The sequence below is a fragment of the Quercus suber genome, unplaced genomic scaffold, assembly GCF_002906115.3.
Source record: "Quercus suber isolate HL8 unplaced genomic scaffold, Cork oak 2.0 scaffold_211, whole genome shotgun sequence".
Classification (NCBI taxonomy): domain Eukaryota; kingdom Viridiplantae; phylum Streptophyta; class Magnoliopsida; order Fagales; family Fagaceae; genus Quercus; species Quercus suber.
The window spans coordinates 475,516-488,966 of record NW_027069669.1 but is presented as its reverse complement, the minus strand read 5'-3'; the positions used below and the strand labels follow the sequence as shown (position 1 = coordinate 488,966).

General features: G+C 32.0%; 1 protein-coding gene across 1 annotated transcript; it reads right to left on the bottom strand.

Moving 5' to 3' along the window:
* Window positions 1–3,697: 3,697 nt before the first annotated feature.
* Window positions 3,698–4,861, bottom strand: LOC112038218 (protein LURP-one-related 4). The gene is made up of 3 exons (XM_024071025.1): window positions 4,634–4,861; window positions 4,027–4,242; window positions 3,698–3,832 (listed from the first exon to the last, which is right to left on the bottom strand). The coding sequence occupies exons 1-3, from the start codon at window positions 4,859–4,861 to the stop codon at window positions 3,698–3,700; spliced, it is 579 nt and encodes a 192-aa protein (XP_023926793.1).
* Window positions 4,862–13,451: the final 8,590 nt, after the last annotated feature.

The window sequence follows — 13,451 nt, the reverse complement described above, 5'->3', positions numbered from 1 at the left end:
AATTATATATATATATATATATTTATGAAACCTACGTCTAAATTAAGCCCATGCCTTAGGCACAAATTAAACCAAGCCCATTTGAAAGGTCAACTATCCAATGAAATTTAAAAGTGGAAAACAAAAAAGATAAAGGACTTAAAAAGAAGAAGCTAGAAGTCTACTCATTAAATAATAGCCTTAATTCAAAACAAAGCCCAAGAATAAAGTTGTTGGTCAGTAAGTAGATGACAGCCAAGCATTATTACTTCACCATCTCCATCGTCTGCAAAGCAACTCCAGAGTTCTCAGTCCAGACACAAAAATTGAAATGGCAGAAAGGCAAAAAAACGGAGAGAAATTAGAGGGAAAGCGCGAGTGAGACAGAAAAGAAGAGAGGCGATGCAATCTAAAGGTCTAACAACATCACATGGCAATTTGAAGCATCAACAATGGTGGTAAGTTCCAAAAATAAAATTCAGATCTAAACCGCAAGAACCGTCAACGGTTTTCAAACCCAAAAGGTTTAATCACGATTTGCACGGTTCACTGCTTTTCTTGTATAAGCCGGTTCTTGAGAGTTAAAAACCCTTATTAATGAATGGTTTCTGGTTAATCCAGTCGGATTGTATAATCCGGTCCGGGTTTCACAACCTTGTTCATAATGTGTTCAACTTTTTTTTTCTTCCTTTTTTTTCTTACACTCACACACATATAATATAATATAATATAATATGTATGATGTGTAAATTTTTTAAAATATTATTCTAATTAATAATAAGTAATATTTTTATTATTTAATAAGTATAATATAAATTATTTCTTACATGTTATGTAATAAAGGTATAAGAGTAGATTTACATAAACTACATTTTCTATCCTTCCACTTTTCTCCTCAACCAAACAAAAAAGTTTTCCATCCTTCCAATTTTTTAATCCCTCCAACCAAATACACTTGAGGGATAATTAAATCTTTTCTATCATCTCACTTTCTATTCTCCCACTATTTTCTATTCTCTCACTTTTCTGTCTCTCCAACCAAATGAGCCCTTAACGGCTACCTCTTGATTACTTCTAATGAAGTAGATATTCAGGGTTCAAATCCTCATTTTTTCTACTATCAATTTTTTTTTTTTAAATAATTAATCAATTCATGGGTGGCCTTATCAAATGGTGGTGTTAACATAAAGAGTATTCTCTATAAGGCACTTTCTCTTTCTTATATCAAAAAAGAGATTCTATTAATTTATTTCATAAAAGTAACTACCTTAAGGGTGGTCACTGGCTAGTGTATGGTATCCTTAAATTTAAGGATGTTGTTTATGTTGTATATATAGGTATATACAAGAATAGATTGTAATAATGATATAAGATTGGAGAGTATTCATTTGTAAAATGAATAAAATGAAATTTCAAGATCTGGATTTTCTTTATGAAAATTCAAGTTTCAGGATGTTCGATCAGTCGAAACTTTTGCTCGATCGATCGAATTGATCAAAAAAATTGATCTGTAGCTTCTACCTGACTTGATTGGTGCTCATTCATGTTCAATCCATAGAAAAGAGCCTTTGTCTGATGCTTGATTCCTCTCGATCGAACGAGACTTGTGAAAAATTAAATTTCTGCAGAATTTTCTGATAACTATTTTGAACGTTTGAAAATGTTTCAAGCCTTGTAAACAGTTTTATGAGGCATCATAATTCTCTATATGTACCTTTTAAAGGGTTATAGCCTTATGGGTATAAATAGAGGTTAATGTTCACTTGTAGACAAGAAATCCTGTAGGTATTTCTCAAAATAGTAAGTTAAAAAAAAAAAAAAAAAAAACACAAGAAATCTTGGGAGTATTCTCTAAAATTTATATTTGTAGAACCCAATAAACTTGGTTGTATTTTATAGACAAGTTTGTAAAAACTCTTTAACATCTTGCGGATGGGGGCAAATATTGTCTAAGAATAACATTCAATTGTGTCTCCAAGTCAATCACTAATTTCTATTTATATGGTATGTTCATTGGTTCTTGCATTATTACTCTTGATTTGGTGAAATCTCCAACAATTAAAATCAAAACAAGGAAAATATGGTACAATTCAATTCATTAATCTCAAGGGAAGTCAAAATAATACCTCCCTAAAATTTTATAAGAATGCTAAACTACGTGCACACATCATTATAGTAACACAAGGCTGGCGTTGGTCTGTCAACAAATGTAACAATCAGTAAGCAATATATATACAGTTTATTGCCTTCAAAAAAATGTATAATCAAACATTAAGCAATAATTAGACAGAAGATGAATCTATCTATATTTGAATAATTGAGTAGCACAATAATATAAAACTCCTGATTTCTTTAAAAAAAAACATTAAGCAACCATCAAGACCCTAATTTTCATAAAGAAAAATGAGAATTGAATCATGTGTTTCATTATATATAGTTTAGAATGGCATAAGGTCTTTGGCTACTTGCATATTTACGACAAGGGTATTATAACTGTCATATCGTTGTCTTATATCCATGATGACCTTCAAATGTAATCTCATATAGGCCTCCATAAGGCGAGGAGTACTGGGGGAGTTAATTTTTGCATTAGGCTCTGGCTCAGGCTCAGGCAAATCAGAATATGGCAGCAGGGCTTATAGCTATAGCTCACACTGTGGTCTGGTTCTAGGGGTTAATTAATCAGCTAATTAATCCTAGTTGACTAACAACTATATCAGAACAGATAATTGATGATCAGGTTGATGAGGGTTGCAGCTTAAGATTTTTCTCCAACCCTCGCACATTAAATTGAGAACATGGTTGCCAATCCCTAGTATATATATATATTTAGCTGTAATTAGTTCGATAATATTCTATATAAAGCGTGGCTGTCACGTACATAAACTTGGGTCTAAAACTTAGGTCATGCATCAAACGAACGTCTTACGCTGCGACTTAGAGCTATTCATGAACAACCAAGTAGCTAGGATTGATACAAGCAAGGTATAACTCAATGCAAATTGTCACTATTCTTTTGCAATGACGTTCTATCTACCATCATTTTTATTTTTGGAATGATAATAGATAGTACAAATGTACAATATATAATTGTAGGTATTACAGAAAATGTGACTGCTAAATACTTAAGCCCCTTTTTTTGGGAGCTTTTATATAAAAACTAATCTAAATATCTCAGGAAATAATTCAAAAATTGATAATACCCTTCTATGTTCTTCTCAGCTTTGCATCACCTTTTCAAAAACAACCCAATATTGACTACAAAAATTTCATTAATTACATGTATCAAGAAAACCAAACCAATATTGGAAGCACAAAGATAGTTTGTAAGACGTTCACTAGTTGATTCTATTAGGATCATAATAGAGTTGAAACTTGATACTAAATTATAACTGAGTCCACATGAGAGAAAGTCCTAATTATAATCCATATTTAGGCTCCTCAAACACGAGAAAGTATCTCTTGTGTCTACTCTATGAAGTGGGCTTGTCACAAGAATGTTGGTCACATGCCTATTAGGATCATGTGCCTGTGAGAGACCTGCTAAAACTAGATAATTTTCTTTTAGACACACCCAAATAGGTTTTTCTACGGCTCCTTGCTTTTTCTCAACAAGACAAAAAATTGTATATATCTGGAAAGAGAAAAATCAAAGCCAAGTCAAAGAGGCCCTAAGCTTGCATGCTGGAGACGACCTCTAGTCAATGATGGAGATTATTCACATTCTACTACGAATTAATCCGTACACTACCACGAAAGCCATGATAAGTGAATGATCCATATGAGGCACCACCTCCAAAGCCAACACATCCTCTCCCAACACTACTCCAAAAGATGAATACTTTCGCTTTGCCTGCCCAAAACCAAAATTAACAAAATATAAAGTGAATCCCCGGCCAGTATGGGTTTTTTAGCTCTCTATGTGCTTGTAATTGCAGTTTCTCGGTGTATTAGCATGATGGTTATTAATTGTTTTAAAATATAAAAATTCATTTTATACACCAACACATGAACAGAAATAACTTAGCAAATAAATCAAATACTCACCTCAGCAACAACATCTCCATTGACGTCTACTATTCTAAATGCTGCTTTGTTAGCAAATCTAACTATCCAATATTTATCATACCCCACAGTAATTCGACAAGCTACATCTCTCATGAGCATTCTGCAATACTTTTTGACTTGAAACCACGGCTTCTCCTTGTTTATGCTAGAACCGCTCCATCTATAACCATTCCAACATCCAAAAGCTAGTAATTTCTGCAAATTTTGTCAAAATTTGAAAAGCACTATTAAGTATACTAGCTTAAAAAATAATAATAATAAAAATAAAAACAACCGTACCTAGCTAGTGCACAAAGTTCTAACTATTAGAATTAACAACAAAAACTCCCACTTAATATAAAGTCCAATAAATTTTAAAAAACACAAAAATAAAAGCAAAACCAAACCAATAAAAAAAGAAGCAGAAGCTAAAACTTAATTACTCAAGGAGTTGGCTAGCTATAGGGGCATAGAGCCTCAACACTCAATTCAAATCTTACCAACCTAGCACAAAAACAAACTAAATGAAAATCATTATACTCGTTATTTAAGTTAATTCTATATGCTTACCAATCATCAAAAAAAGAAACAAGTTGATTATGCTTACCTTTTGACGTATAGTAAAGAGGATTTCCCCCCGTAGATCCATGAGATGAACTTCGTTGCTACACTTGTTGTCATAGTTATCAACGCGATAAACAATCTCACCCTTGGAATTAAAGACAGTGCAACCATATGCATGGTATAAAAGCGATTTCATCCATATAGTAAATGTTTCTCCTTTTGAAGTCATGTAGGGAGAACCAGTGAGTATATGAGGATAGATCCTAGCCATTAATAGGAACATAATTTTGTGGGATTTAACTTGGAGATGAGATCGTGTCTGAACTCTGGAAGAGATAATTTTAGTTTCCAGATATTTGCTAGCTGACTTCCAAACTAATAAAATACAGTAACGTCAGAGTCATGGAGGCAAGTCTAATAAATAAGTCATTAAAACCATCTGGATTGTGTGTGTGTGTGTATGATTTTTTTTTTTTTTTTCCTTTATGTGATTGGTTCATTTGCACCTTGACCTAGCTATATAGGTACCTCATTACTGTGTGTGGAGGAGCACCTTGATCTTGATTTAGTTATACCCTCCAGCAAAACTATATTATGTCTCTCGGTAACCATGAGGTGGCACAAGTGATGCAGAGAAGTGGGTCAACTCTACAAGAGTTGCTCTATAGTATACTAAATGCATGCATGTGTTAGGCATGTTTCTTTGGACAATGTGTAATTTATTCTCCGGACAGCGGCCTCTAGATTTTTTTTTTTTTTTTTAAATGGTCTTCACTGGTAATATTAGAGATACCATTATTTTTTTTTTACAATTTAATATATGGTATAAAAGCGATTTCATCCATATAGTAAATGTTTCTCCTTTTGAAGTCATGTAGGGAGAACCAGTGAGTATATGAGGATAGATCCTAGCCATTAATAGGAACATAATTTTGTGGGATTTAACTTGGAGATGAGATCGTGTCTGAACTCTGGAAGAGATAATTTTAGTTTCCAGATATTTGCTAGCTGACTTCCAAACTAATAAAATACAGTAACGTCAGAGTCATGGAGGCAAGTCTAATAAATAAGTCATTAAAACCATCTGGATTGTGTGTGTGTGTGTATGATTTTTTTTTTTTTTTTCCTTTATGTGATTGGTTCATTTGCACCTTGACCTAGCTATATAGGTACCTCATTACTGTGTGTGGAGGAGCACCTTGATCTTGATTTAGTTATACCCTCCAGCAAAACTATATTATGTCTCTCGGTAACCATGAGGTGGCACAAGTGATGCAGAGAAGTGGGTCAACTCTACAAGAGTTGCTCTATAGTATACTAAATGCATGCATGTGTTAGGCATGTTTCTTTGGACAATGTGTAATTTATTCTCCGGACAGCGGCCTCTAGATTTTTTTTTTTTTTTTTTAAATGGTCTTCACTGGTAATATTAGAGATACCATTATTTTTTTTTTACAATTTAATAAAGTTATGATTAGTTGAACGATTCTTGACTCACCACTAATTTCACTTTCATGTAAAATTACAAGATGTTATTTCAAGTCCTCAACAATATTGAATTTTTTTTTTCTTTTGTGTCGCTAGACTTTATTATTTACGAAATCAGTCTTTATCTCAAAACAACTTAATTTAAAATAATAATAACAATATATTATGTGATTTTTTTGTTTGTGGAAAATTTAAAATATTGATGATGTCATACAGAATAGAGGCAGCAGGCATGAGTTGTTTGTATATATGCTCATAGCCAGGGGTGGAGCTACATGTATGGAAATATTTAACATATAATTATTAGCCTACAAAAATGAAAAATGGGACTCCCCCAATATTTGAGCTAATCCAATGATACTTTAAAAAAAAATTATCCAATTGATCTAGTAGTTATAGAGAATGGTTTTTTTTTTTTTTTTCACATTTATTTTTTATTATAAAATGTGTTCTTATATCTGTTAAAGTTTTGGATCATTCATGTCTTTGAATGCTTCATTAGTTCAATTGAAATTTTTTTACTCACTTTGGTAGAAATTTGGTAACTTATATTAAAAATGAAATCTTTAAGGATTCATTATGAAATATGCTAAATTATATGTGTGTATAGATGTATGTGTTTGTGCATATTTATGAAAGTTTGTAAGCTAATAAATTAGTATCATAAGTTGGCTTCCCCAAACAAAAATTTATGACTATGCCCTTGCTTATGGCAAAGCTTCAAAGAAGAAGGGAAAAAGAGAAATGAACACGAACATTTTTTTTTTTGGGGATAATGAGCACGAACATGAATATATCACCAATGTTGCATCTGTATTTGCACAAGTAATAAAATAAAATATTGTCCCTATAGGACTCTAAACTGGCTAATATGTACTTAGATCCTAATTGGTATTTATTATACATATACAAACTAAAGGGCAAAACTCTTGATATGTTTGGAGTCGACTTCAACACACACTCAGAAAATAAGGGAAATATTTATATACTTTTGGAACAGTGCTTTGAATTCTCACAAAGAGGGTGGGCCTCATGGTTGGTCCCACGTGTGGGGCTCGCTCCCTTTGTGAGTGCCAAAGCACTACTAAGGGAGTATGTAAGCTTTTTCAAGAAAATAGTATGTGACTCTATTATGTGTAATGCACATAAATCATTTAACCACACTTAAGAAATTGTATATAATTATTTTAAATGAGTCATATGTATTGCACATAATAAGGACACATTATCTTTCTAGTATATATGGGTTAAAACCTAAGACTTCAAACTTATTTGAAGTCAAAATTTGTCCTTATTGTAATGGATACAATTATATTTTGGATTTATAAAGTTTTTGGTCATCTAATAAAGAATTTGGTTTTGAATCCAATCTATGCCAAAAACTAATCATCAACAACAACAACAAAAAGTAAATAAGATAGTGTAAGAATAATTTTATCCAACAATTGATGCCACATACGCAAATAAATTTCACAAATTTTTTTTCCCAATTTGTTGAGATGGTAAATTGTAATTATTAAAATGTCATTTTCACATGAGACTTATTGACATCATTTTTACTGCACACTAATCATAACTTACTACCTCGACACTTTTGAAAATAAAAATTGAAATTTATTGAATTTTGTTGGTGCCACATGGATATACCACCTCAACTAAATTGTACTTTCCTTCATAATTATGGTGCAACTACAATTAAACTATGATATAGTTCTTGTTAGCTTCTCAACCCAACTCTCCCTAAACCCCAATGCACTTATAGCTTGTTTGGATGGAGAGAGAATAAGTTAAATTACCTTATTTGGATGTTTTTTAAGGGAGAAGGGGTTCTAACTACTTCTAACCCCTCATTTTTAATTCCCCAAAATTGGAGAGATTTGGAAAGAGAGTAGAGCATAGAAATGTTTAACCAAATGAATTACCAAAATTACTTTTACCATATAAAAAAATTACAAATTATGAAAATGCTAATTATTTTTCTCCCCCTTACTTAATTTTAAGAAAATCTAAACAAAGTGAAGGATAATCATTCCCTTCTACTCTCTTCCCATCTACTCTCCTCTACTCTCCTCTCCCTCCAAACTTCCAAACATAGCATTAGTGTATAGAGAGTTACCACTTGGGCTAACTAGTCCGGTCAATCAATTACAGTATAGTTTCTAAACTTCGGAAAAAAAGAGTAATATATTAATATTTTCCTTAATTCTACGACTCTACTGAAATTCACACTTTATAGGTAGATTCTTTTGAAAATATTTAGATTTTAGACAAATCTGAATTTTAGAGGAATTCCTGGGGCATTTTGGCTGGAAATATAAGTAGTATCCTACAAGGGTCAATGTCGGCGGCATCCTCCTAATCATTGTGAATTGGTATATTTTTTCTATTTGGGTTAAAAGGTCCATGGTCATGCTTTGGATGCTGAAAGTTCTTCCGTCAGCCCAGAAAATAGGCATGTACCTCACGTACTATTATTGACCCTCCAGAACACCTTAGAAAAATTGACCTTATATATGATTACACATCTATGTTTGTGTTGGGCTGGCTTATTTTTACGTTTAGATCGATAATCATGCATTCAGCCAATAAAACGATGATCATATGTGTTTGTGACCCCCTTTTTTCTTTCCTTTTTTTTTTGTTTTTTTGCGCTTGCCAAGCCCTACTTGTTGTGACCATTTTAAGAAAATATTGGCTCTATGGATTTATGGGAAGGGCAAGGGGAGGTGGCATTAGGGGTAGGAGGATTGGCGTAGGTGCCAAAATCCAAATCATTAAAAGTTTAGAAATACAAAATTTAAATAAATAAATAAATAAATAAAATCATTACTACCGAGTACCGATATAACTTGTGATTGGATAGATAGTAAAAGTGCACTGAGCTTGATGTGAATATTAATATTCACATCAAGCTCAGTGCACTTTTAGTCAAATTTTATAATAAAAAACTCACATTTGTTGCTTTAACTGATCTACTATATATTCACAAACGACTACATTAGCCTCAATATTCTACCATTATTCTATTTAAATAGTTGAAAAAAAAAATTATTCTTTCTTATGTATTGAGTGAAAAATGTTAATCAGTGTTTTGAGCCCACGATTCATAATAGTTAAAATTTTTTGACAATATATTTGAGCCTAATGCATGAGGTCTTTGGATGAGTTTGATTAAAATTTTGGCTAGATGTAATCTTGAACAGCCTTATGCTAAACTCTTTGATAAGCGGTAGAAAATAGTGAAAAGTTTTCTCTCCTCCATCCCAATATTGGGGCTAAGAAACACCCCCTAATTAAATAGGGTATAGGCCCAAAACTTGTAAAGTTTCACAATTCTGAAGCTTTCCAACCCAGATCACAAAGAATTTTTGTGGTTGTTGCCTGGGGCGGTTCAGTTTCATGGGCTCACGACCTTTTGTTAGACATAATATGGTCCAATTTTAATTTTAGCTTCAGTGCTCCTCCACAATGGGCCAAATTCAGCCTTATTGTTGTGCCACTCAGACCAAAGTTGAGACTTGGAGGTTTTTTATTTTATTTTTTTATTTTATTTATTTATTTATTTATTTTATTTTATTTTATTTTATTTTTTTAAAGAGGGATTTGGAAGATTTAAGTGATTTATTGGTTCCAAAAAAAATTGGAGTCAAATTCCACCCCCCCCCCCCCCCCAAAACAAAGAGAGTATACAAATTAGTTTAGAAGGGGAAATTGAAATGCATTTTTAAGAGATATCTCATATCCTTGTTAAATAATTGTGTGGGAATGAATGGAATTATTAAGAGAGAGAATTCATCCCATTCAATGCACTATGTCTCTGTGCATTTCTCCTAAAAGTTGAATGAACGATTCATTTCCGTCTATAATTTAGGAAAATTACGTGATTTACTTTTTAAAGCACAAATAAAATAATAGCTATGTTTAGCAAATGTATATATTTTTTCTTCTTTTGTAAACTCCTAAACACACTAACTGAAAAATATTCATTTCAATCATTTAAAGCAATAGCATTAGATGTGCTAAATTAGCATTTAGAACACCAAACACCAAAATTTAATCTCCATTAGATGTGCTAAAATTTTTAAATAATCTCTCCCCTCTTTATTAATTATCTCTCTTTTCTCTCTCATTTATATCTCTCGCCTCTCTCCTCTCTCTCTTTATTTTTGGTTTTAATTTAAAAAAAAAAAAGAGGTAGTGTGTTGTTTTAGGTTATTTTAATAGGTGATATGTTAATGTAAAAGACGAGATGTATGATGTTAAATTACATCATATATATATTTTTATTTTTATTTTTATTTTTATTTTTAGAGAGAATTTCAACATTTGGTGTTCGCTTTTGACTATAGTTCTTTATCATCAGACCAAAACATTAATTGGTTTTTGGTGTAGACGGAAATTGAACCACAAATCTCTTATTCAACCATCAGAGACTTTACCAATTAAGCTAACTGAAACACACACATCATATGATGTAATGTTATATTAAATACATAAAGTAACTTTTTGTAATGATAAAATAGGGTTTTTAAAAATAGTTGATGCTAATGCTGTAGATTATCCATTCCATTTTATCAATTTGAAAATTTTCCCTATTTGGTTTTTAATAATCCATTAGATAGTATCAAAGTATTCTGCCATGCTCTTCTCATCCAAAGAATATTGGCTTTTCTGGATAAATTGAGCCATGAGAAAGGGTGATCGAAAAGGAGATGATCATACCCCTCAATCCCATCATGATAAAAATTGCATTCCGGATGGTAGATTATTCCGAACCTCATAGCAAGCGATAAAATCACAAGAAATTGAGGTAAACTAAACACTTTCCCAAAAATTCATGGACCACTCAAAGATCTTCGGTTTGTGTCAAGAGCCATGTAAATCAACTAACTGACACATTTTAGTATTTCAAATAGAGACATCAAGGGTTCAAATCCCTCAATTTCAACTTTAAAAAAATTACTTTCAGTTTTGAGAAGTTTGGAACAAGAAAATTGATCAATATGGTCCATTTGATTGGCAATCCAAATTAAAGTATCCCCCGAGTCCACGATGCTAATTTTTTAGGTGCAAACTACTGAATGCTATAAAGGAATCACAATAACATGAGCTGTGGTACCAAATAAAATTAGATTGGACAGACCTGATTTAAGGCAGGAGACAATTGTTACTCATTAGAAACGATTATTTCGTTTAAAAAAAAAAAAAAAAATGGAAAAACCCCGTTGAAGGCGAAGAAAGAAGAACATGATGTTTCTTTCCGGTTCCATATGGAAGAATTTTGGTGAAGTTTGTCTATCAAATGGTGCAAAAGATTTTTCAAAGGTTTTTCTCAACAACCATACCAAATATCAATACCATTGTGGACATTAATTTTCTATTCTTGTGAAAGACTGAATTTTCCTTGTCTTTTCCGCTGAACTTTCGTGTATAATCCTATTTTTTTAGGAATCACAATCACCTGATTAAGACTCCTAGAAACTTTGACGCGGAAAGCAGAGTTTGGCCCGTGGTTCATTTGACAAGAGTAACAAAGTTTACCAAATATTAATTTTCCAAAAAGATGGTTATAAATTATAATTACCGTATACAAGGGACCTTTACTAGTGCTTGACAATTGGATTCTATGTTTCTCATCACTATCTAACACTTCTATGCTTGGCAATGGCAATTCATTGGAGCTTTTCTAGATCAGTGACACACTGACGTCAATTGAATTCACTTTTGGAAAATATGGCTCAATCCCAGTCAGTTTCGCATTGCCATCACTGTGGACCTTGATATATAACTACGTTTGAATTTATTAATTAACCCAATAAATTAATAATTCATGACATCATGTGAGATCCCACGCTTAAATATTAGATACTTCATAGTTTATAAAACCCACATAAAATATGATAGTGCATATGAACACCTCCAAATTCTCATATTCGATCACTCTAACAGGCTCATGTTTGCAGAGATTATTGCATTCTTTCCAAACCAATTAGTTTCCATGTTTTTTATTTTATTTTTTTGTTGAGGTTTCAGTNCTTCTGTTTTTCCAATCTTCTTCAGTTTTTTAGCTATTGCAACTGCGTCCATCTCCCCTGTAATGGTCAGCAACTGCTCATTTAGATTAGCTTCTATCGAATTTACTCCTGTGGACCATGAAACCCAGTTGCAAATATGTTAGTAAATTAGAACAATGATGTTGATATTAGATTTTCACAATGTAACGATCAACATTAATACAAACTTCATTAAGCAAATACTATAAGAAATCACCTATACCAAGAACTAGATTAAATTTTACAATTTATCCTCTAAATTGTTCAACTCTGCCATCATTTCTTAAGGTTGAACTCTACTCAAGTAGCTATTTCTATTATTAATATGGATGAGGTGATAAATTTGAACAATATTCATATATTTAGTTTTTGTTTGGTTGTAGGTTCCAGTTAACTCAACTGATAAAATTTGACGTTAGAAAGTTTGTAAAATAATTTGTGTTTTTAGCATTTGCTCACACTCATATGATTGAATAAATTGAAGTAAATATGTATAACAAATATCATTAAGGGACTTGAAGCAAATAAATGCACAAGAAGAGGTTTTGACTACCATAAACATCAGCTACAGTCTGCATGGCTTTCTTCTTTGTCTTCTCATCATTCATAGTCATGATTTTGAAAACTATCTTCTACAAAATTTAAATGCAATTGAACAACATATCAGAACTGCAGTAACAGCAAATAAAACATAACGGCAAAATTTGGAAGAAGATCAAAGACTTGATTGACATTACCTGAGCCATTAGAAGAAGTCGTTAATAAGAAATTTAAAAGGAACACAAGAGACTTAATTTGGAACACTTGCATTGCGGTCATGATGAGTGGTGAGGGTCCATATTTATATAGCAGTAGTAGTGGCTTATGTAATTAACGCTGTATTGGCCACTACTTCAAATTGGTGTCTTTTTCTTGTTTCCATTAATTAGATTCTGCCCTGAATTCATGATGGAGGAAAAAGATCCCACTTAGTCGATAACCTTTTCCTCCTCTGTATCCAAAAAAAATTGTTTGATTATAATACGCATCTAGTCATTTTCTTAAGCATAATTTTATATAAGTCATGTGATGGTGTGCAATTAGAGCAAATGTTAATAAACTATATTTAAAAAGTTTTAACACTATTTTTATAGAAAATATTTAAAGCTATCAACAAAATTAATTGCTATGTCATTTTCCCATAAAATATTTCTAAAAATAGTTCATAAATCTTAAATTCATTGTGGAACCCACTATTCATATGAGAGGAGGGAGTATGCATTTATAGTACTCTAGGAGTACCTAATAATTTTCCTACCTTTAGAACATTGATTAATATTT